Source organism: Dendrobates tinctorius, unplaced genomic scaffold (assembly GCF_039654945.1).
Source record: "Dendrobates tinctorius isolate UK_male_01 unplaced genomic scaffold, ASM3965494v1 ptg000134l, whole genome shotgun sequence".
Taxonomy (NCBI): Eukaryota; Metazoa; Chordata; class Amphibia; order Anura; family Dendrobatidae; genus Dendrobates; species Dendrobates tinctorius.
In genome coordinates, this window is record NW_027361802.1 from 24203457 (window position 1) to 24228588 (window position 25132).

Consider the following 25132-nt stretch of genomic DNA (forward strand, 5'->3'; position numbering starts at 1 on the left):
GTGGCTCGGGGAAGCAAGGGGAGCAAAAAACGAAAACGCAAAAACAAAAATACCGCCGGGGTTTAAGGGGTTATCTTCAAGCTTGGACAACTGATTTAACCAAAAACACTGTACTAACACTGATATTACCACTGTGTAGTGACCATATGATGGTAATATCAGTTTTACACCAGTGCTCTGCAGACCATACAGAGTTGTGTGAAAACGTGTTTGCCCCCTTCCTGATTTCCTATTCTTTTGTATTTTTGTCACACTTAAATGTTTCAGATCACCAGACAAATTTAAATATTAGACAATGATAACACAAGTAAACAAAAAATGCAGTTTTTAAATGAAGGTCTTTATTATTGAGAGATAAAGCAATCCAAACCTACAGGGTCCTGTGTGAAAAAATGATTGCCCCCTAAATCTAATAGCTGATTGGGCTAGCAGTAACAACTGCAATAACTGGCAGTGAGTCTTTTACAGCGCTCTGGAGGAATTTTGACCCTCTCATCTTCGCAGAATTGCTGTAATTCAGCTTCATTGAAGGGTTTTCGAGCAAGAACCACCTTTTTAAGGTCATGCCAGAGCATCTCAATCGGATTAATTTCAGGACTTTGACTAGGCAACGCCAAAAATCTAAATTTTGTTTAGAGGTGAACTTGCTGGTGCGTTTTGGATCGAAGTGCACTTAAGCTTGAGGTCACAAACAGATGGCCCGACATTCTCCTTGAGGATTTTTTGTCAAACAGTAGAATTCATGGTTCCATTTAGCACAAGAAGTCTTCCAGGTCCTGAAGCAGCAAAAGAGCCCCAGACCATCAGACTATCGCAACAATATTTTACTGTTAGTATGATGTTCCTTTTCCGACTTACTGTGTTACTTCTACGCTGGATGTAATGGTACATATACCTTCCAAAAAGCTCATCTTTTGTCTCGTCAGTCCACAGAGTATTCTTCCAAAAGTTTTGGGGATCATCATGTTGTTTTCTAGCAAAACTCAGATGAGCCTTTATGTTCTTATTGCTCAGCAGTGGTTTCCGTCATGGAACTCTGCCATGCAGGCCATATTTGCCCAGTCTCTTTCTTATGGTGGAGTCATGAACACTGACCTTAACTGAGGCAGTTCTTTGGATGTTGTTGTGGGGTCTTTTGTAACTTGTTTGATGAGCCGTTGCTGCACTCTAGGGGTAATTTTGGTCAGCCAGCAACTCCTGGAAAGGTTCACCACGTTTTCAACATTTGTGGATGATGGCTCTCGCTGTGGTTCACTGGAATTACCAAAGCTTGAGAAATGGCTTTATAACCTTTTCCAGACTGATAGAGCTCAATCACTTTGATTCTTATTTGTTCCTGAATATCTTAGGATTGCGAAATGATGTCTATCTTTTGAGGAACTTTTGGTGTACTTCACTTTGTCAGGCAGGTCCGATTTTAGTGATTTCTTGAGTGTGAACAGGTGTGGCAGTAATCAGGCCTGGGTGAGGCTAGGGAATTTGAACTCAGATTCCCAAATATGTGATTTACCACAGGTAATTTATGTTTTAATGTTTTAAGGGGGTGGGTCAATCACTTTTTCACACAAGGCCCTGTAGGTTTGGATTTCTTTTTCTCTTAATAATAAAGATCTTCATTTAAAAACTGCATCTTGTGTTTACTTGTGTTATCTTGGTCTAATATTTAAATTTGTTTGGTCATCTGAAACATTAAGTGTGACAAACATGCAAAAGAACAGAAAATCAGGAAGTGGTCAAACACTTTTTCACACAACTGTATGTGTATATTGTGTAGGTTCTCACCAGTCACGTTCTCACTTATTGTTATTCATTTTCCCTTTTCCTTTGCATTCGCTCCAGACCACTATGACCTCTTTATTCCATCCATAAATTGTCCCTGCAAACTGTAACACACAGACACCTTCACTTTACTGATTTTCCAGGAACTTCCTCACAATCTACCACCCTCTACACAAACTACAACTTATAATACCTTATAATAATACACCCCGTTGACCTCTTATAATAATCATACTTTAACTCCTTATAATAGTATAAATATCACTTGTGCGTTCTTATATTAATAATAACAATACCTTTTTGCTTCCCTTAAAATGATATCGATCCCCCATTGTCCCTTTTTATAGTAATGACCCTCGGTGCCTCTTTATTGTTGATAGTGATCCTAAGCAAGGGTTTGCATAGAAATAACAGGCGCCCCATAGAAAACTCCTATCACTTTACAGTGAACGAAGAGCCTATTTCCCAACATTTTAAGAAACGAAGAAGTAAATGTATTGCAGCACTTAGACAGTTATTTTGTCCCTGCTGAAACCCTTAAGTGGTCTCACTCACTATGATACCCCTTTAATGACTCCCGTAGAGTATTAGACCTCCACAAAGTATGATGATCCCACAAAATATGATTGCTTCACAAACCTTAACAAAGTATGATGCCCCACAGCATCACCACAGTCTTCCATACATTATGGCATTCATCACAGCCCCCAATATACAGTATGAGGCACCACAAACCCCCACACAGTATGATGTCCACCACATGTCCCTATATAAAGTGTGATGTCCACCAAAGCCCCCTGTATAGTATGAGGACCCCACAGCCCCTATACAGTATGATGTCCCCATAGCCATCTCATGCAGTATGATGGTTACCACAGCCTCCAACATAGTTTAATGTCCCCCGTAGACTTCCAGACAGTATTAATGTCCACCACAGCAACCCCACACAGTATGATTTCTACAACAACCACCCTACGCAATACGATGCTCCCCACACAGTATGATAAATCCCCATACACTATGAAGATCCCCCATAGCCTAAATTCTGTATGACGGTCCCCGCACTGCCCCTCTATATAGTATTATGGTCCCTCCCACACACCCCCATATAGTATTATGGCACACCTCACAGCTCCTTATATATTATGATGGTACACCTCACAACCCCTATATAGTATTATAGTACCCCCAACAACCTCGCATATAGCATGATGTTCACCTCATAGCCCCTTGTATAGTATGATTGTCCATCACAGCCCTCCCTATATAGTATGATGATCCACCTCACGGCCTCACATATTATATGATGGTCCCTCCAACATCACCCCATATAGTACAGCTCCTTATATATTATGATGGTACACCTCACAGCTGCTATGTAGTTTGGTGGTACCCACAATAGCCCCCCATATAGTATGATGGTTCACCTCATCGCTCCCTGTATAGTATGATGGTCCACCTCACAGACCCTCATATAGTATAATGGTCCTCCCAACACCGCCCTATGTAGTATGATGGTCCCCCCAACAGGACACTATATTGTAGGGTGGTCCACCCCACAGCCTCTTATATACTATGGTGGCCCAACTCATATAGTGTGATGGTTCCCCACAACCCCCCAGAAATAAAAAATAAAATCCCTATACTCACCTAATCCAGACATCTCATCCTCCACAGCATCTGACTCCTCTTCTATCCATTCTCCCAGTGGATGCTGGTGGCATGATGCAGTCATCATTGCATCATTGCACCGCCAACGTCCCCTGTTAGTGGCAGGTTGCAGACCGAGGGGACACCCACGGCCTGCTGGGGTAAGTGACGGAGTCAGCAACTTTGAGCTTCTTCACAACTGTTAATAGTATGGGTGTCTTGAATATGCAGAATCTGATAACAATGTAACAGAAAAGGTGGCACATGACTAGACAGGCCTTCCTGGCATTTGCCAGATGGCCAGTCCGGCCCTGGACCAATCACAGGCTGTAGCAGTCCTGTTTCTGTTGAACATGTTTGCCTTCTCTTGCTGTGTCAGAGCCGCCACTGCTGGATCTAGATGGGTGCCAGTAGGTGAGTATTAATTAGTTTATTTTGCACTTCCAAGTCCCAACAAACTTATTTCTTTACCCAGACGACCCCTCTAAGGCCTGTTTAACACTTACGTTTGTTTCCATCAATCAAAATCCGCCGTTTTGCAAAAAAAACTGATCCGCCATTTTTTTGACGAATCCGTTTTTTTCCCATTGACTTGCATTAGCGGCGGATTTTGACGGATGGTCATCCGTTGGATCCGTTTTTTGACGGATCCACCAAAATTTTGGCCTCCGCTTACTTGAGTGGACGGACAATGAAACGTTTTTTCTCTGCACGGATCCGTTTTTTCACATTGAGCATGCCCGGAAGAATTTCCTGTCCAGAAATTTAACCCCAAATCCCATTCTGGCGGCAGGAAAAATTCTCTCTCTCCCTCTCTCTCCTTTTCCAGGCTGCGGTTCCTTTAAATTTCCGACTTTAGCGGATCCGTCAAAACAACGGTCCTATGGCATACATTGGATCACAAAGGAAGCGGATCCGTCTTTTGCATTTTTTCACGGATTGCAACTGACTCAAAAAAAGGAAGTGTGAAAGAGGCCTAAGTGTTAATATTTGTATATCTACCCTTCACCCCGGGCAGCAAGTGTTGCTTTGGTATTACAAGCCTATGACTGTCACCTGTCCTTTTTCTCTGCTCTCTGTTTTTAGAAGAGTCTCGGATGTCACTTATGACCGGTATGTGTCAGCATTTTATGAACGTGAGTCACTCTTTATTCTTTATCCTCAGGGCTTTGTTAGTGGAATTACAGGGATTGTTACAAAACCAATTAAAGGTACACTGGCTCAGTCTGTTTCGCTAACTATGTCATGCATTTCTGTTTGTCAAGGTTTCTCTAATATTTCACACAACTTGTTTGTTAGGTGCTCAGAAAGAAGGAGCAGCTGGATTTTTTAAAGGAATTGGGAAAGGATTAGTGGGTGCTGTAACCAGGCCAACAGGAGGCATCATAGACATGGCCAGCAGCACGTTCCAGGGCATCAAAAGGTAATCCATTATGTACAGTCTTTTATGTGCGCGGCTTCATTTCAGAGCTGCTAATCACATTTTCAAGAAGTGATGTTGTCATCACTATGTTTTTCTACAGTATATATATAAATCTGTTACCAATATATTTCCATGTTGTTTAACCCCTTCCTGCCATCCGACGTACTATCCCGTCCACGGTACCCGGGCCCGTATGACCGGGGACGGGATAGTACGTCGGCGCGATCAGCGGCGCCCACGTGGTGAGCGCCGCTGATCGCGGCCGGGTGTCAGCTGATTATCACAGCTGACACCAGGCACAATGTGTCAGGGGCGGTCACGGACCGCCCCCGACACATTAACCCCTTGCACACCGCGATCAAACACGATCGCGGTGTACCGGGGGTTAAAGGGAAGCATCGGCAGGGAGGGGGCTCCCTCCGTGCTTCCCTGAGCCCCCCACGGCAGCGCAATGTGCAGCGCTGCTGCGGGGGACTCCCTCCAGGCCCCCGAATCCAAGATGGCGACGGGGGCCTTCGGGGGCCTGCGGAAGCTGGCTTCCTCAGTGCCTGCAAAGCGCAGGCATGAGGAAGCCTTCTGCAGTGCCTGTGTCAGATCGCTGATCTGTCACAGTGATCTGTGATGTGACAGATCAGCGATCTGTCACAGGACAGTGATGTCCCACCTGGGACTATTTAATAAAGTAAAAAAAAAATTAAAAAAAGTGTAAAAATAATTAAAAAAAATCGCCAAATAAATTAGAAAAAAAAAATAAATATTCCCCCAATAAATCCATTTTTTGGAAATAATAAAAAAAAAACAATAAAAGTACACATATTAGGTATCGCCGCGTCCGTAACGACCCGCCCTATAAAACTGTCCCATTAGTTAACCCCTTTAGCGAACCCCTTAAAAAATAAAAAACGAAGCAAAAAATGATTTATTATCATACCGCCAAACAAAAAGTGTAATAACGCGCGATCAAAAAGACGCATATAAATAGCCATGGTACCGCTGAAAACGTCATCTTGTCCCGCAAAAAACGAGCCACCACACAGCATCATCAGCGAAAAAATAAAAAAGTTATAGCTCGCTGAATAAAGCGATGCAAAAATAATTATTTTTTATATAAAATAGTTTTCATTGCATAAAACCGACAAAAACATAAAAAACGACCTAAATGAGGTATCGCTGTAACCATACTGACCCGAAGAATAAAACCGCTTTATCAATTTTACCGCACGCGGAACGGTGTAAACGCACCCCCCCAAAAGAAATTCATGAAACGCTGGTTTTTGTTCATTCTGCGTCCCAAAAATCGGAATAAAAAGCGATCAAAAAATTTCACGTGCCTGAAAATGGTACCAATAAAAACGTCAACTTGTCCCGCAAAAAATAAGACCTCACATGACTCGGTGGGTCAAAATACGGAAAAATTATAGCTCTCAGTATGTGGTGATGCAAAAACTATTTTTACAATAAAAAGCGTCTTTTAGCGTGCGACAGCCGCCAAACATAAAAACCGCCATAAATAGTAAATCAAACCCCCCGTTATCACCCCCTTAGTTAGGGAAAAATAATAAAATTAAAAAAATGTATTTATTTCCATTTTTCCATTAGGGTTAGGGCTAGGGGTGTGTTGGGGTAGGGTTAGGGTAGGGCTAGGGTTAGGGTTAGGGGCGTGTTGGGGTTCGGGTTGGAGTTAGAATTGGGGGTTTCCACTGTTTGGGCACATCAGGGGCTCTCCAAATGCAACATGGCGTCTGATCTCAATTCCAGCCAATTCTGAGTTGAAAAAGTCAAATGGTGCTCCTTCCCTTCCAAGCTCTGCTATGCGCCCAAACAGTGTTTTACCCCCACATGTAGGGTATCAGCCTACTCAGGACAAATTGCAAAACAATTTTTGGGGTCCAATTTCTCCTGTTACCCTTAGGAAAATAAAAAATTGGGAGCAAAAATATCATTTTTGTGGAAAAAAAAATGATTTTTTTATTTTCACGTCCGAGTGTTATAAACTTCTGTGAAGCACTTGGGGGTTCAAAGTGCTCACCACACATCTAGATAAGTTCCGTGGGGGGTCTAGTGTCCAAAATGGGGTCACTTGTGGGGAGTTTCAATAGTTTAAGTACATCAGGGGCTCTCCAAACGCACATGACACCCGCAGACCATTCCATCAAAGTCTGCATTCCAAAACGTCACTGCTTCCCTTCCGAGCCCCGACGTGTGTCCATACAGTAGTTTTCTCCCACATATGGGGTGTCAGCGTACTCAGGACAAATTGGACAACAACTTTTGGGGTCCAATTTCTCCTGTTACCCTTGGGAAAATGAAAAAATTGGGGACTAATTGATCATGTTTGTGGAAAAAATACGATTTTTTTATTTTCATGCCCTGGCATTATAAACTTCTGTGAAGCCCTTGGGGGTTCAAAGTGCTCACCTCACATCTAGATACGTTCCTTAGTGGGTCTAGTTTTCAAAATGGGGTCATTTGTGGGGGGTTTCCACTGTTTAGGTACATTAGGTGCTCTCCAAAGGCAACATGACACCCGCAGACCATTCCATCAAAGTCTGCATTCCAAAACGTCACTACTTCCCTTCCGAGCCCCGACGTGTGCCCATACAGTAGTTTTCTCCCACATATGGGGTATCAGCATACTCAGGACAAATTGGACAACAACTTTTGGTGTCCAATTTCTCCTGGTACCCTTGGGAAAATAAAAAAATGGTGACTAAAAGATCATGTTTGTGGAAAAAATACGAATTTTTTATTTTCACGCCCGGGCGTTGTAAACTTCTGTGAAGCACTGGGGGGTTCAAAGTGCTCACCACACATCTAGATAAGTTCCTTGGGGGGTCTAGTATACAAAATGGTGTCATTTGTGGGGGGTTTCCACTGTTTAGGTACATTAGGGGCTCTCCAAAGGCAACATGACACCCGCAGACCATTCCATCAAAGTCTGCATTCCAAAACGTCACTACTTCCCTTCCGAGCCCCGACGTGTGCCCATACAGTAGTTTTCTCCCACATATGGGGTATCAGCATACTCAGGATAAATTGGACAACAACTTTTGGGGTCCAATTTCTCCTGGTACCCTTGTGAAAATAAAAAAATGGTGACTAAAAGATCATGTTTGTGGAAAAAATACGAATTTTTTTATTTTCACGCCCGGGCGTTGTAAACTTCTGTGAAGCACTGGGGGGTTCAAAGTGCTCACCACACATCTAGATAAGTTCCTTAGGGGGTCTAGTTTCCAAAATGGTGTCATTTGTGGGGGGTTTCCACTGTTTTGGTACATCAGGGGTTTTCCAAACGCGACATCGTGTCCGATCTCAATTCCAGCCAAAAACGTCAAATGGCGCTGCTTCCCTTCCGAGCTCTGCCATGCGCCCAAATAGTGGTTTACCCCTACATGTGGGGTATCAGCGTACTCAGGACAAATTGCACAATAACTTTTAGGGTCCTGTAACCCTTGGGAAAATAAAAATTGGGGTGAAAAGATCATTTTTGTGGAAAAAATATGATTTTTTAATTGTACCGCTGTACGTTATAAACTTCTGTAAAGCCCTTGTGGGTTCAAAGTTCTCACCACATATCTAGATAAGTTCCTTGGGGGGTCTAGTTTCCAAAATGGGGTCATTTGTAGGGGGTTTCCACTGTTTAGGTACATCAGGGACTCTCCAAACGTGACATGGCGTCCAATCTGAATTCCAGCCAATTTTGCATTGAAAAAGTCAAACGGCGCTCCTTCCATTCTGAGCTCTGCCATGCGCCGAAACAGTCGTTCCCCCCCACATATCAGGTATCTGCGTACTCAGGACAAATTGCACAATAACTTTTGCAGTTCAATTTCTCCTGTTACCCTTGGTAAAATAAAAAAAATTGAACCTGAAGTATTTTTTTTATGAAAAAAAGTGACATGTTCATTTTTTTTTGAATATTCAAAAAAATTCCTGTGACGCACCTAAAGGGTTAATAAACTTCTTGAATGTGGTTTTGAGCACCTTAAGGGGTGCAGTTTTTAGAATGGTGTCACTTTTGGGTATTTTCTATCATATAGACCCCTCAAAGTGGCTTCAAATGTGATGTGGTCCTAAAAATAAAATGGTGTTGTAAAAATGAGAAATCGCTGGTCAACTTTTAACCCTTATAACTTCCTAACAAAAAAAAATTTTGGTTCCAAAATTGTGCTGATGTAAAGTAAACATGTGGGAAATGTTAGTTATCAAGTTTTTTGTGTGCCGTATCTCTGTGATTTAAGGGCATAAAAATTCAAAGTTGGAAAATCGCGAAATTTTCAAAATTTTTGCCAAATTTCCGTTTTTCTCACAAATAAACGCAAGTTATTTGAATGAAATTTTACCACTAACATGAAATACAATATGTCACGAGAAAACAATGTCAGAATCACCGGGATCCATGGAAGCTTTCCAGAGTTATGACCTCATAAAGGTACAGTGGTCAGAATTGTAAAAATTGGCCCGGTCATGAACGTGCAAACCACCCTTGGGGGTGAAGGGGTTAAAGCGGACAAGTATATTGTTTGGCTATTGTAATCTGTGTATGGATTTAATCCCAAGTGACATATAATAAATGATTTGGGCAGAATTTCCGACATCCTTTCACAGGTAGGTTTTACATTTCATTCTGTCTTCTGTCCTGGACAGGCTTTTTAATCATTTCTACAGATAGTATTGTTCGAGCAGGCTTATAAGGGCATATACAGTCATATGTAAAAGTTTGGGCACCCCTATTAATGTTAACCTTTTTTCTTAATAGCAATTTTGGTTTTTGCAACAGCTATTTCAGTTTCATATATCTAATAACTGATGGACTCAGTTATATTTCTGGATTCAAATGAGGTTTACTGTACTAACAGAAAATGTGCAATCTGCATTTAAACAAAATTTGACCGGTGCAAAAGTATGGGCACCCTTATCATTTTCTTGATTTGAACACTCCTAACTACTTTTTACTGACTTCCTGAAGCACTAAATTGGTTTTGTAACCTCATTGAGCTTTGAACTTCATAGCCAGGTGTATCAAATCATGAGAAAAGGTATTTAAAGTGGCCACTTGCAAGTAGTTCTCCTATTTGATTCTCCTATGAAGAGTGGCATCATGGGCTCCTCAAAACAACTCTCAAATGATCTGAAAACAAAGATTATTCAACATAGCTTTTCAGGGGAAGGATACAAAAAGTTGTCTCAGAGATTTAACCTGTCAGTTTCCACTGTGAGGAACTTAGTAAGGAAATGGAAGAACACAGGTACAGTTCTTGTTAAGCCCAGAAGTGGCAGGCCAAGAAAAATATCAGAAAGACAGAGAAGAAGAATGCTGAGAACAGTCAAGGACAATCCACAGACCACCTCCAAAGACCTGCAGCATCATCTTGCTGCAGATGGTGTCACTGTGCATCGGTCAACAATACAGCGCACTTTGCACAAGGAGAAGCTGTATGGGAGAGTGATGCGAAAGAAGCCGTTTCTGCAAGCACGCCACAAACAGAGTCACCTGAGGTATGCAAAAGCACATTAGAACAAGCCAGTTACATTTTGGAAGAAGGTTCTGTGGACTGATGAAACAAAGATTGAGTTGTTTGGTCATACAAAAAGGCGTTATGCATGCGCTGTATTGTTGACCGATGCACAGTGACACCATCTGCAGCAAGATGATGCTGCAGGTCTTTGGAGGTGGTCTGTGGATTGTCCTTGACTGTTCTCACCATTCTTCTTCTCTGCCTTTCTGATATTTTTCTTGGCCTGCCACTTCTGGGCTTAACAAGAACTGTACCTGTGTTCTTCCATTTCCTTACTATGTTCCTCACAGTGGAAACTGACAGGTTAAATCTCTGAGACAACTTTTTGTATCCTTCCCCTGAAAAGCTATGTTGAATAATCTTTGTTTTCAGATCATTTGAGAGTTGTTTTGAGGAGCCCATGATGCCACTCTTCATAGGAGAATCAAATAGGAGAACTACTTGCAAGTGGCCACTTTAAATACCTTTTCTCATGATTTGATACACCTGGCTATGAAGTTCAAAGCTCAATGAGGTTACAAAACCAATTTAGTGCTTCAGGAAGTCAGTTAAAAGTAGTTAGGAGTGTTCAAATCAAGAAAATGATAAGGGTGCCCATACTTTTGCACCGGTCAAATTTTGTTTAAATGCAGATTGCACATTTTCTGTTAGTACAATAAACCTCATTTGAATCCAGAAATATAACTGAGTCCATCAGTTATTAGATATATGAAACTGAAATAGCTGTTGCAAAAACCAAAATTGTTATAAAGAAAAATGGTTAACATTAATAGGGGTGCCCAAACTTTTACATATGACTGTATATGTCACCCTACCTGCTGCCCTCCGTTTTCCTCCTGTACTAATTCCGCTCAGATTAACATTTTTCTGTTTCTCCTTCTTTCAAAATGCCCTCGGCAGTTTCATGGGTGGGTACAGAACTGGTAAATCTTCATGCCTTCCCTGACTTTTCTGTACTGTGGGATAGGAAAGGCAAGGGGTTTGTGGTTCACACTCGCCACTGCACTCCCTATGTAACTGCAGGGGACATATTGGAAGCAGGAGAGCCAGAACGCCGATCTGAGCAAAGGAGGCAAACGGAGGGCATCAATTAGGGCGATTAAACATGGGAAAGGTATAGTCACTTCACAGTTCCAAGGTGGAGGGTTACTTTAGGGTCTGGTGCATTGATTTAGCACAGTGCTTCTCAAAATCTGAGATTGGCCCTCACCGGTGAGGAACTCCTGTTATGATTGGGTCACTGAGGAGGAGAGCAAGACCAAGCTAAGCCATAGAAAACCAGAGAGGTTGGTAACTAAGCAGATTGTAGACCCCTGATCCTAGCCACACAACTAGCAGTAGCTGTGGAGCGTAGCTCCCATGATCCTAGACGCCTCGACACAGCCAGAGAGCTAAATAAGCCTAAAGCAAGAAAGGGGGAATCTAAACTGCCCTAGAGCAGACCCCAAAGGAATCGATAGCCCCCAAGCATATATTGTCGGTGAGACAAGATGAAAACACAAACGCAGGTAGGAAAATAGACTGAGAAAACGATGGGGCCCACGCTAACTAGACAGGAAAGGAAAGACACTGTCTGCAATCACTCAAAAAACCCTGCAAAAAATGTCCAACACGTCTGATAGAAAAATACTGAAGTCGCACGACTTCGCCCACTATATCAGCACTCTGGTATATTCTGAAAGCAGAGCAAAAAGAGTCCAATCTAATAAGGGACAAAAACAAACTGACACAAGCAGTAAAATATGGATGGAGATTCAGCACAGCCCCAGCCGGAGCTGGCTGACCACACAAATCTGAAATAGACAAAACCAGATCAAATGTGAACAATAGCAAAAGGACACTTAGCTGAGCATGCAGGGACTGAGCTGGAAACTAAGACCTCAGGAGGCAGGAAAAAAATCACCAGCAGGGATAGAGGGAGTCGGCTGTCTTAAATCCAGTCAGAAACTCCAGATCTCCAATCGTCGTCCTCGTTATCAGGTGGCAAGCCTCTGTTAATCAAATCAGCTCCATTACTTCCAATAACCACCAGAGGGAGCCCAGAAAGAGAACTCGCGACCCCTCTGTCAATATAACCAGCTCCACTACCTTCACTAGTAACCAGAGGTAGGCCAGAAAGCGAATTCACAACAGTACCCCCCAACTTGAGGAGGGGTCACCGAACCCTCATCCACGCCACCAGGCCGATCAGGATGGGCCCGGTGAAAAGCCGAACCAATCTATCGGCATGAATGTCAGAAGCAGAGACCCAAGAATTATCCTCCTGGCCATAACCCTTCCATTTGACCAAGTACAGGGTTCTCTGTGTAGCCAAACGAGAATCCAATATTTTCTCTACCTCATATTCCACATTGCCTTTAACTAATACAGGGTCAGGAGGCGCCGCCATAGGAACTACTGGCTCCACAAACCTCTTCAACAGAGTTTTATGAAGCACGTTATGGATCTTAAACATAGCTGGAAGAGCCAATCGAAAAGAAACAGGGTTAAGAATCTCCAAAATCTTATAAGGTCCAATGAATCTTGGCTTGAACTTGGAGCAACCTTCATAGGAATATTCTTTGACGACAACCAAACCATATCACCCACTTTAAACAGGGGACCAATGGTCCTATGCCGGTTGGAAAACCGTTGGGCTTTTTTCTGAGAGAGGGACAACTTATCCAGCACTTGGTCCCAAATCTGCTGCATTCTCTCTACCACAGTGTCCACACTTGGGCAGGTCGAAGATTCCACTTGCCCTGAAGAAAATCGAGGATGAAACCCAAAGTTACAGAAAAAGGGCGACATCAAAGTGGCAGAACTAGCTCTATTGTTTAGCGCGAATTCGGCCAAGGGCAAAAATGAGACACAGTCATCATGATCAGTAGATATAAAACATCTCAAATAGGACTCCAAAGTCTGGTTTGTTCTCTCAGTCTACCCATTGGTCTGAGGATGAAATGCAGAGGAGAAAGATAACTGAATTCCCAGTTTGGAACAAAAAGCTCTCCAAAATCTGGAAACAAACTGGACTCCTCTGTCCGACACAATGTTCTCAGGAATCCCGTGCAACCGAACCACCTGTTGTAAAAACAAGGGCACCAACTCTGAAGAAGATGGCAACTTTGGGAGTGGTACAAGATGGATCATCTTAGAAAATCTATCACAAATCACCCAGATAGCAGTCATTCTCTGATAGACAGGAAGATCGGAAATAAAATCCATTGAGATATGGGTCCATGGCCTCTTGGGCACCGGCAGAGGCATCAACAACCCACTAGAACGAGAACAGTGTTTGGACCGAGAACAAGTCCCACAGGACTGCACAAAATTCCTGACATCTCGAGATAAGGCAGGCCACCAAAAAGACCGACTCACCAAAAATCTCTGGTACCAAAATTACCTGGATGACGAGCCAACGCGGAGCAATGAATTTCAGACATTACTCTCTTCCTCCACTGGTCAGGGACATACAACTTTCCCATAGAGCAATGTTCAGGTTTGTCCTCCTAAAATTCCTCCAGGGCACGTCTCAAATCGGGTGAGATGGCGGAAAGCACTGTCCCCTCATTTAGAATAGTAGTAGGCTTGGTCACAATAAGAGAATCCGCAAAGAAACTCCTAGAAAGGGCATCCGCCTTAACATTCTTAGTGCCCGGAAGAAAAGAGACCACAAAATTAAAATGCGTGAAAAACAAGGCCCACCTAGCCTGTCTAGGATTCAAGCGTTTGGCTGATTCAAGATAAATCAAATTCTTGTGGTCGGTGAGGACCACAACTTGATGTCTAGCTCCTTCCAACCAATGTCTCCACTCTTCAAATGCCCATTTCATGGCCAACAATTCCCGATTCCCCACGTCATTGTTACGTTCAGATGAGAATTTTCGAGAAAAGAAGGCACAGGGATTCATTTTAGAAGTCACCGGATCTTTTTGGGCCAAAACGGCTCCTGCACCAATCCTCAGAAGCATCTACCTCCTCCTGAAATGGGAGTGAGACATCAGGTTGCCGTAGAACCGGAGCAGAAGTGAATCTCAGCTTAAGCTCCTGAAATGCCGAGACTGTCTCTGGAGACCAATTCACCACATCAGCGCCCTTTTTGGTCAAATCAGTCAGTGGTTTGACAATACCAGAAAAATTACTTTATAAATTTACGATAGAAATTATCAAAACCCAAAAACTTCTGGAGATCCTTCAAAAAAGTGGGCTGAACCCAATCATAAATGGCCTGTACCTTGGCCGGGTCCATTTCAATAGCCGACGGGGACAAAATGAAATTCTCTGTACACCAAAGAGGCACTTCGATCCCTTAACATACAGGGAATTTTCCCTCAGAATCCGGAACACAGTCCGGACATGTTCCACATGAGAATCCCAATCACTGGAAAAGATCAAAATATCATCCAGATAAATGATCAAAAACTTATCCACAAAGTCCCGGAAAATATCGTTCATAAAAGATTGGAAGACAGAAGGGGCATTAGTGAACCCAAAAGGCATCACCAGGTACTCAAAATGTCCCTCCGGAGTATTAAACGCCATCTTCCATTCATCCCCGTGCTTGATGCGAATAAGATTATACACACCCCTGAGGTCAAGCTTGGTAAACCAGCAGGCACTTTTAGCTCTGGAAAATAAATCAGAAATCAGGGGTAATGGGTACTGATATTTAAGTGATAGTCAATACAGGGCCTTAATGAACCATCTTTCTTGGCCACAAAAAAAACCCAGCACCTAAAGGTGAAGAGGATGGTCTAATATGACCCTTCTCCAACGACTCTTTGATATAAGATCGCATAGCATCATGTTCGGGTACCGATAAGTTGGAAAGCCGACCCTTGGGAAATTTACACCCGGGCATTAACTCAATTGCACAGTCATAACTCCTATGAGGAGGCAAAGACGCAGACTTACTCTCACTAAATACATCAGAAAAATGAGCCAAATAATCAGGAATATCATGAGACCTGGGGAGAAGTGGAGAAAACAGGAGTGTCACTAAGAACACACTGACAACCCCAACTCACCACAGACACAGATTTCCAATCCAAAACAGGATTATGAGTTTGGAACCAGGGAAAACCCAGAACAATAGTATCATGCAAATTGTGCAACCCCAAAAATTTACAATTTTCTTGGTGGTCCGGGGCGACCCACATTATCAACTGGGGTTTATTCTTCGCCAAAGGAGTAGCATCAATACCCCTCAAAGGGATAGGAGTCCGCAGGGGTATCATGGGAAAACCACAACGTTTAGCAAAGTCTAAATCCATCAAATTCAAAGCTGCTCCTGAATCTACAAAAGCCTTAGCGGAAAATGTAGACAAGGAGCAGATCAGGGTAATTGCCAAAAGGAACTTAGGCTGTACACTGCCCACGGCAAATGTGTGCGCAAAACGTTTTTCTCGTTTAGGGCAGACAGAAATAGTATGAAAGGCGTCTCCACAAAAAAAAACACAGCTTATTACGCCTTTCAAACTCCTGACGTTGCGCCCTAGACAAAACCCTATCACATTGCATGGGTTCAGACGTTCGTTCAAAAGGCGGCAACACCTCTCGTGTAGTTTTATGTTCACGTAAACGCCGATCAACTTGAATGGCTAATGATATAGAATCGTCAAGACCAGAGGGAACAGGAAATCCCACCATAACATCTTTTATGGTTTCTGCCAAACCCTTCCGAAAGAGAGCTGCTAGGGCATCGTCACTCCATTTAGTAAGGACCGCCCACTTTTGGAATTTTTGAAACTATTACTCTGCAGAATCCTGACCCTGGTTCAATGCCAATAAGGTTTTCTCAGCTTGATCAGTAGCATTAGGTTCATCATACAACAACCCCAAGGCTTGAAAAAATGCGTCCACATTAGTCAGAATAGGATCTCCAGGTGTCAGAGAAAAAGCCTAATCCTGGGGATCGCCTTGCAGCGAGGAGATGACAATTTTAACCTGCTGCACAGAGCTCCCCGATGAGTTAGGCTTCAAGGCAAGAAATAGTTTACAATTATTCTTAAAATTCAAAAATTTAGACCGATCCCCAGAAAACACATCAGGAGTAGGGATTTTTGGTTCAACAGCAGATGATTGAGCGAGATAGGCGGAAATTCCCCGCACTTCAGCAGCGAGCTGCTCAACACGATCAGACAATTGCTTAATCTCCATTAAAGAAAAAAAAATCCTCCTAAGGCCCCAGAAAAAAAAAAGAGGAAAAAATATATAAAAAAAAAAATTGACACTTTTTTTTCTTTTTTTTTTTTTTTTTTTTTACAATTCTTTCCTGCTTTTGAGTACCCTAGAATCTGCGGCTTAGGCTGGTGATTCTGTTATGATTGGGTCACCGAGGAGGAGAGCAAGACCAAGCTAAGCCATAGAAAACCAGAGAGGTTGGTAACTAAGCAGATTGTAGACCCCTGATCTTATCCACACAACTAGCAGTAGCCATGGAGCGTACCTATGATGATCCTAGACGTCTCGACACAGCCGGAGAGCTAAATAAGCCTAAAGCAAGAAAGTGGAAATCTAAACTGCAAGTAATAGACCCAAAATAAAATTCACTGCGCTTACTCTCTAAGAATTACCATGAATATATACCAAGAAAAACATTTTATCAAAAAGATACTCAGGATAGACCATTCACTGCCACTGCCTGATAACGATTAGTTAAATAGCAGACAGTGGCTGTGCCGCGAAAGCACTATAGGAATTAGCCTCACACTACTAACACTAGAGAGTGATGGAATGTAACCTCTGCTGGTAAGGCTATGAGATAAGGTTGACAGGTTCTGCTGATTGATCAGGAGACCGTCACAAAGATGCTGTATAGATTAACAGCCTGCCACTGTTTAATAGACGGTGGTGAAGTGAAGCACTTACTTGCTGAACTTGTGAGGCACGATAGCCAGGTGGTCAATCACGATGCCGTATAACATAAAGATGTAAGCTTCCAATGTGCTGCTAAGGGTTAACGTGCTGCTGGCACTTGAGGAATGCAGGTGGGGAGCTTGGAATGAGCAGAGGCTGACGGCGGGCTCCGGCCGAAGTAATCGCCGACAACACACTGCAGAGCACGGAAAGCCGGGGGCGTGACGTCACGTGACCAGCCGCCGTGCTAGACGGGTGGTGCTCAGGGTCAATCCGAACGACGCGTTTCGAGGGACGCGGTCCCTCTTCATCAAATCTAAACTGCCCTGGAGCAGACCCCAATAGAATAGATAGCCCCCAAACATATATTGTCGGTGAGACAAGATGAAAACACAAACGCAGTAGGAAAATAGACTGAGCAAACAATGGGGCCCACACTAACAGGAAAGGAAAGACACTGTCTGCAATCACGCAAAAAATATCCAACACGTCTGATAGAAAAATACTGAAGTCGCACGACTTCGCCCACTATATCAGTACTCCTGGTATATTCTGAAAGCAGAGCAAAAAGAGTCCAATCTAATAAGGGACAAAAACAAACTGGCACAAGCAGTAACATATGGATGGAGATTCAGCACAGTCCCAGCCGGAGTTGGCTGACCACAGAAAACTGAAATAGACAAAATCAGATCAAATGTGAACAATAGCAAAAGAACACTTAGCTGAGCATGTAGGGACTGAGCTGGAAACTAAGACCTCAGGAGGCAGGAAAAAATCACCAGCAGGGATAGAGGGAGTCGGCTGTCTTAAATCCAGTCAGATCTCCAATCGTCCTCCTCATTATCAGGTGGCAAGCTTCTGTTAATCAGATCAGCTCCATTACCTCCAATAACCACAAGAGAGAGCCCAGAAAGAGAACTCGCGAACCCTCTGTCAATATAACCAGCTCCACTACCTTCACTAGTAACCAGATGTAGGCCAGAAAGCGAATTCACAACAGACACCCTATTGTTTGGTGAGGCTCAGCTAGGAGGTGGTCATTTGCACAGAAATGATCATATTCTGCACAGTTGTATTCTCTGGCAGTAGCAATCATTGGTTTAATAATATTATTGACTCTCTTTAACACATCATAAGACCTTGTAGGCCCAAGACTACCGCACCTTGTTTATCATATACAGACCTATTTATTGTCAGCAGTCAGTGCATGGAAAATAAATGTAGATATTAATTGTGAAAGAGAAGTGCTTATGCTATGAATGCATCTTCTTTCCAGAGCTACTGACACTTCTGATGAGGTGGAGAGCCTGCGCCCTCCGCGATTTCTTCATGAAGATGGTGTCATACGACCGTACAGGCTGAGGGAAGGCGCTGGAAGCCAAATGCTACAGGTGATGGCAAATGAGTTGTAGAGAGATTCCATAACTCTTCAGAGAAGACGCAGAGATACATTTTATGCACTGGGTACCTCTGGTTTCTGTATAGTAAGTTACATATAAACCTTTTAGTGCTCGTCCCTCAACAGACTCTCCAACACTTTCATGCAGTATTTGCTGTGAAAGCGCTCAGGGAATGTATGAAAGTCACAAGCCTTTATCAGGCCAACACTTGGGAGGCACTAGGCTAGAATAAACTAAGGATCTGTTCAGCATCTATTCTGTTTATGTCCTGACAGTATTTGTATTCATTTCTATAACACGTTTGTAAGCTTTCTATTCTCAAAGAATTTGTATTATTTTGGTTAGAAAAAGTGTTTTTAATGTGGAAAAAGCAAAACCGAAAACTTTTATAAAACGTTTGTAGGACAAAGTAGCCAAAGCAACTTATTTTTTTATCAGTAAAGCTTTGCAATCTTTAACAGATACATTCATTTATTGTACAACACATGGTTTATTGAAGATAAATGGTGACCCAGAAAAATGGGGAAAAAAGGCTTTGTTAATTTTATTACTGGCCTCATCATTATTATTATTATACAATGGCAAATTAAAGACCATTATATCTGTGCAAAACTCACTTTTTAATTTTTACACAATATGTACTGCTGTATACTGATATTTAGTAGTAATCGGAATACTAACCTATTGCTGCAACCTCTTGGTATTTTCTGAGTGTTCCAGATAATACTGTCTCTTTGGTTTACTTTAAGCTTCAATAGAATTGAATACTTATTGCTTAAAATGAAAGATTTTCAGTTATCTGTAGTCCTCATTTTTTCCTACATCAGTTTATCTCAAATACATACTTATGTTAGATAATCTACAGAAAAATTGATTTGCAATGTTTGATTGCTTATTACCCGTTACTGATTTGTAATCTGAAGTGTTTTGTACGAACAGCTCATTATGCCTGTTTTCACCTTGTAACACATTGTCTTTTCTTCAGGGGTATTCATCCTTATTGTTACAGCCTGCTTCATGAAAAGTTTTGTAATGTTTACATCCAATATCCTATGTCATTTAATTTTTTAGTATATCTTAAAAGTAGTTGAAATTTCATTTTTAAACATAAAACTTAGCTTAAAAAAGGTTTACCACTGGTCTGACCACCACCATTTCAACAATGAAGGGGATACCTGCTGCTGATCATGGAACTGCTGGGCCCCCCACTCACTTATAAGGAGTTATACTGCAGTTTGGTGCACAACAGGTTGCCAGGGGCTATTTACCAGAGTCACACTGCAGTTTGGTGCACAACAGGTTGCCAGGGGCTATTTACCAGAGTCACACTACAGTTTGGTGCACAACAGGTTGCCAGGGGCTATTTACCAGAGTCACACTACAGTTTGGTGCACAACAGGTTGCCAGGGGCTATTTACCAGAGTCACACTGCAGTTTGGTGCACAACAGGTTGCCAGGGGCTATTTACCAGAGTCACACTGCAGTTTGGTGCACAACAGGTTGCCAGGGGCTATTTACCAGAGTCACACTGCAGTTTGTTGCACTACAGGTTGCCAGGGGCTATTTACCAGAGTCACACTGCAGTTTGGTGCACAACAGGTTGCCAGGGGCTATTTACCAGAGTCACACTGCAGTTTGGTGCACAACAGGTTGCCAGGGGCTATTTACCAGAGTCACACTGCATTTTGGTGCGCAACAGGTTGCCAGGGGCTATTTACCAGAGTCACACTGCAGTTTGGTGCGCAACAGGTTGCCAGGGGCTATTTACCAGAGTCACACTGCAGTTTGGTGCGCAACAGGTTGCCAGGGGCTAGTTGCCAGAGTTACACTGCAGTTTGGTGCACAACAGGTTGCCAGGGGCTAGTTGCCAGAGTTACACTGCAGTTTGGTGCACAACAGGTTGCCAGGGGCTAGTTGCCAGAGTCACAGTACAGTTTGGTGCACAACAGGTGGCCAGGGGCTAGTTGCCAGAGTCACAGTACAGTTTGGTGCACAACAGGTTGCCAGGGGCTAGTTGCCAGAGTTACACTGCAGTTTGGTGCACAACAGGTTGCCAGGGGCTAGTTGCCAGAGTCACACTACAGTTTGGTGCACAACAGGTTGCCCAGGGGCTAGTTACCAGTAAAGACTGCTACACCCATGCTGTGTCGCCTTCATCCTCAGGATCACTAGGAGTCCTTGAGGTAAGATCCACACACATAATACCATAGCAATTTGCCATAACTTTTTGAAATTGGATAACTGCTTTAACAGATATGTTGGCTGTCTTTAGTCACCACTCGAAGAAATATAAGACCCCCCATATACATTGGATTAAAGTTGACTGAACTAGCCAATTTCGTTGTGATTAGCTGACCATCAAATATGCATGTGGGCCCTCCCGACTGTCCGGTGACAGATAATGTTCATGGAGATAAGGGTCAGGCACTTTTGATTCATATGGCCGATCCTTTTGTTTCCACAAAGGTGGAGCGAAGTGGTCAGGCAGAGGCTTTCTCCTTTAACCCAATTGAAAGCATGTATGGGGGAGTTGGGAGAGATAGCCGACACTCAAGAGTTCTGCCATCAGTCATTTACAGTGAATGGACACTGTTAGAAGTCTGCCACATCATTTTTTAGTTCAACATGAGACTATGTATTGTGGGTTCTTTCTAGTAAAGGATGCGCATAGCAAGCATATTGCATTTTCTACTATAGGTCTATGCCAGAGAATTAGAGCCCTGAACAAAATAAAAACAAAATTATTCCGTACAAAATTTTTAATCTATTTTAATAAGTAAAAAATAGAATGGGTTTATACTGGAAAGATGATACGTGTGTATTTTGTAGTTTGTACTGTGCACATTGTCCCTTCCATTATGGTTGTCCCTGTCTCTGCATTACTTCTCACTGTAGTCCTTATACAGCATACCGATCTTATGGTCACATATTCATAACCTTTCCAGCCTCATCTGTTTTATTGTACAAAGATGGATACAATTGTGACAAAAGGGGTAAATAGAACAATCTTACAAGCTGATAAAATGCATCTTTGGGATTGACTATCACTCTTTCTTTTGGTTACACATAGGTATGCATGAAAGTGATGCAGCATTTTTATATAGAATAGGACATACACAAATGACGAGGAGTTTGTATAAGGGCTATCCATGTTAAAATCGGATGACACACTGACCAGTGCTATCCAATGGGACTGTTCAAAGGAGAGTTTTTCTCACACAGACCGAGTGTCCGTGTGAAAATAATAACATTCACCAGTTTCTTCCGTATTTCAGATGAGACTCCACCTATTCAAGTCAATGTGTGTGTAAACCAAAATCAGATCCCGTATAGATCATCCACATAGCATCGGATTTTTACTGATACAATACAATTTTGAACACACTGCTGACAAATAAAGGATAACATACAGATGTAATAAACGGACATACACATGGACTACAGATAACAATTCAGATAATTTTTTTTTCTTGCTGAAAATCGGACTATTTTTCATGTGCTGATCTGAACCTGGCCTAAGTCACCCACTATTCAGTGTGGTCAACATATAAATAATCCTTTTACTAATCAGTACAACATATTATAATCTTAATATTGGATATGTAAACCTATTGAAACATAAAGCACAAACCTACAGGTATATAGAATTATCGTACATTTTATGTCTATTTTACAGAATGTCATACGTTTGTCCTGTAACTTCCATGGTCATTGCATTTATTTTCTCCTTATTTTCTACATTTCACTGTATATTCCTTAGTTACATTTCATATATGACTTTTGTGTTCTTCATTGCTTGTTTTTGGCTGTGCTTTATAAAGGCTTGTATTGGAAAATAAATACTATATTTTAAACTATTTGAATTTGTTATTGTCTTCTGGCATAGACGCTTTGTACAACCCCTTTTTTTCATTCCATTAAAGGAAAGAGATAGCACTAAGCTCCGCCAGACATCTTTTTCTTGTTACTTGCCCTCTTCCATCATTTATATTCAAATCCTCGTTATACGGAATTAGATTTCTGTCCAGTTTGTTATAGTGTTACGTTTATTTTCTCTTAAATTAAGTCAATCCCAGAGAAAATTAGCTTTAGTGAAATAACTTGTCTTTGCTTTTTTAAAAGACCTTTTCTTGGTTTTTGTGGCTATCTACTGCTTACATTAGTTACAAAACGGAGATCTCTGGGCAAGCAGAACAATACCGTACTTAGTTCATCCTAATTACACAGCCCTCCTGAACTCCCACAGAGTACCAAATGTATATGTTGTCAGTGGAGCTTCACATAGGTCCACAAATAAGTGAAATAAACGTTATATTGGAAACATAATAGGAAATTGAATTAACACTTTGCCAGTAAATGCTCCAAAAGCATATCGCACTGAAATATAATTAAGGGCTTTGTCATAATTCCTGACTGATCTTGATGCATCTTCCAGGTGGCTTTAGTCCAAGACTTTACAGGACCAAATAATTCCAAAATAATGGGGAAGAATGTCAAAAGATATTCCTTATTTATAGCTGCATATTTATTTTTCATGATAAAGACAACATTCCAGCCAAGGAAGCAAACACAACCCTTTTCTTTAAACTTTCAAGTTCTTTGGAACTTGATTGGGGCCGCTTATTCACCATCCGGACTATCCTGCTTTGCAACCTTTCATCAGTTTTTCTCTGTCGTCCACTTCTTAGGAAGATTAACTACAGTGCCATGGGTTGTAAACGTCTTAATTATGTTGCTCACCATGGACAAAGGAACATCAAGATATCTGAAGATGGACTTGTAACCCTAAGAGTGTTGATATTGTTAAAGAATTTTGGTTCTCATGTCCTCACAGTTCTCTTCTCTTTCTGCTCTCCATGCTTAGTGTGGCCTACACAGCCATACAATGCAAAGATTGAGTCAACTTCTCCCCTTTATATCTAGTTTCAGGTGTGATTTTCATATTGAAAATTGGTACAGGAAAAACCAGCTAACCCTGAGTGGAAACTCCTTGTGAGTTTCAGTATGAGGAAGTACAGGATCATGTCTCTGACAGACATCATGATGAACTTGCAAGAAGGAAGAGATCCAGCTTCAATCCATAAAATCCAGAGTCTTTATTTAGTAATTAATACATATAAGGCATCACTGCGATACACCTAGGCATGTGTTTAGGTTGGGTATATATAAGGTGTGTAAGGGGTGAAAACGGAACACGTTTCAAACCAAAGCAATACAAGTGAACTGAGGCTGTGACAATTGGCACGTCCAACAACAGGGCACAGCCCCACTCCATTCAAATGTATGGAGAGTGAGTCCATGCCCACTGGCCCGGGGTTATGTATGACTCATACATACGTTCCATTCTCGGGTTTGAAACTGGGGGGGTTCATAAGTTTGCAGTTACAGAGTGACTGCAGACTTATCTGTTTTGACTGGACAACCCCATTAATTTTCTGGTAGTGGAACCGACTTATTTAAGATTGCCAGCACAGCATTCAATAATAAGGATTATGTAATTTGAATTATAATTGGGAAAGTTTTTTATTTTCAAAAGTTATTAAACAATCTGAACTAGAAAATGTTTGAGTCTTGACTGAGTGTGAACATGTTTTACTTGGAGACTGTTCACATTTAAAATAACCATTAATGGAAAGCCAATGGTGGGAATCAAAATTTATGTTTTAGCAATGTAGACTAGAACCTAAAAAATTTCCTATGGTTGGTGCTCGTCTGGATACAAATTTAATGCCATTTTTTCATATGGAATCCTTTGTATTGTCATTTCTAAGTATATGCAAGCTGCAGTTAACAATGTCGGAAACTGCTTTAAGATGAATATTGTATATGAGAACCAAAGTAGGTTTTTGAGAAAAGTTTCAGTGGCTTTCATGGCTTTGTAGTTCATCAACTCTTGTCTAGTTTTTGATTTTACGATATTTATAGCATGATTTAAAGACCACATAGTATAATTTCTTTGTGTTAAACATTGTTGGATAGCGTGTTATTCACTGTCGAAAGACAATGCATCCCCTCACCAACAGGAATAGATCTAGTTGTGTGTGGAGGATGGAAAATATGAGCATGTAATTACCCACAACTTTAGAAAAGTGCTAACAATTTTGTCTGGCCCATTTTGGGGGTTTTATGTGAAATTATGTCCAATTATACAATTTCAGCCATCACTGTATATAGATATATTATTTTTTGTAATGATTCATTGACTTAAACATCCTATATAGTATATATTGGGTTTTTCTATTAATGATTATGATTTTAAGTATGTTAGTGGTTTCCTTTTCTTATTAAAAATTCCCTGTGGTCCGGTATGCAATTTCCATGCCTTCATTAATTTTTGGCCCCTAAGATAAGCCGCAGTGTCAGATTTTAATCTTGTTAGTGTCAGTCGCTATAATGCATGTGGAGGGAAGGACTGTGTACACTTGTCTCCATGTATCAGCATAGCTCCAGATCTGCATTTTCCTCTCCATGTGCTTTTTTTTCTTTTCTATTGCCCTCTAAGATCATCTTTCCCCTATTCA

The 25132-nt window shown here is 41.8% G+C and overlaps 1 protein-coding gene across 1 annotated transcript in view; it reads left to right on the top strand.

Annotated features, from left to right (window-relative positions):
- The window catches only part of VPS13A (vacuolar protein sorting 13 homolog A), a 386554-nt gene that overhangs the window by 328488 nt on the left and 32934 nt on the right, over nt 1-25132 (top strand). Inside the window, exons 66-68 of the mRNA XM_073543803.1 lie at nt 4595-4640; nt 4729-4852; nt 18488-18602. Coding sequence (XP_073399904.1) covers nt 4595-4640; nt 4729-4852; nt 18488-18602 — 285 coding nt within the window. The remainder of the gene's footprint in view (nt 1-4594; nt 4641-4728; nt 4853-18487; nt 18603-25132) is intronic.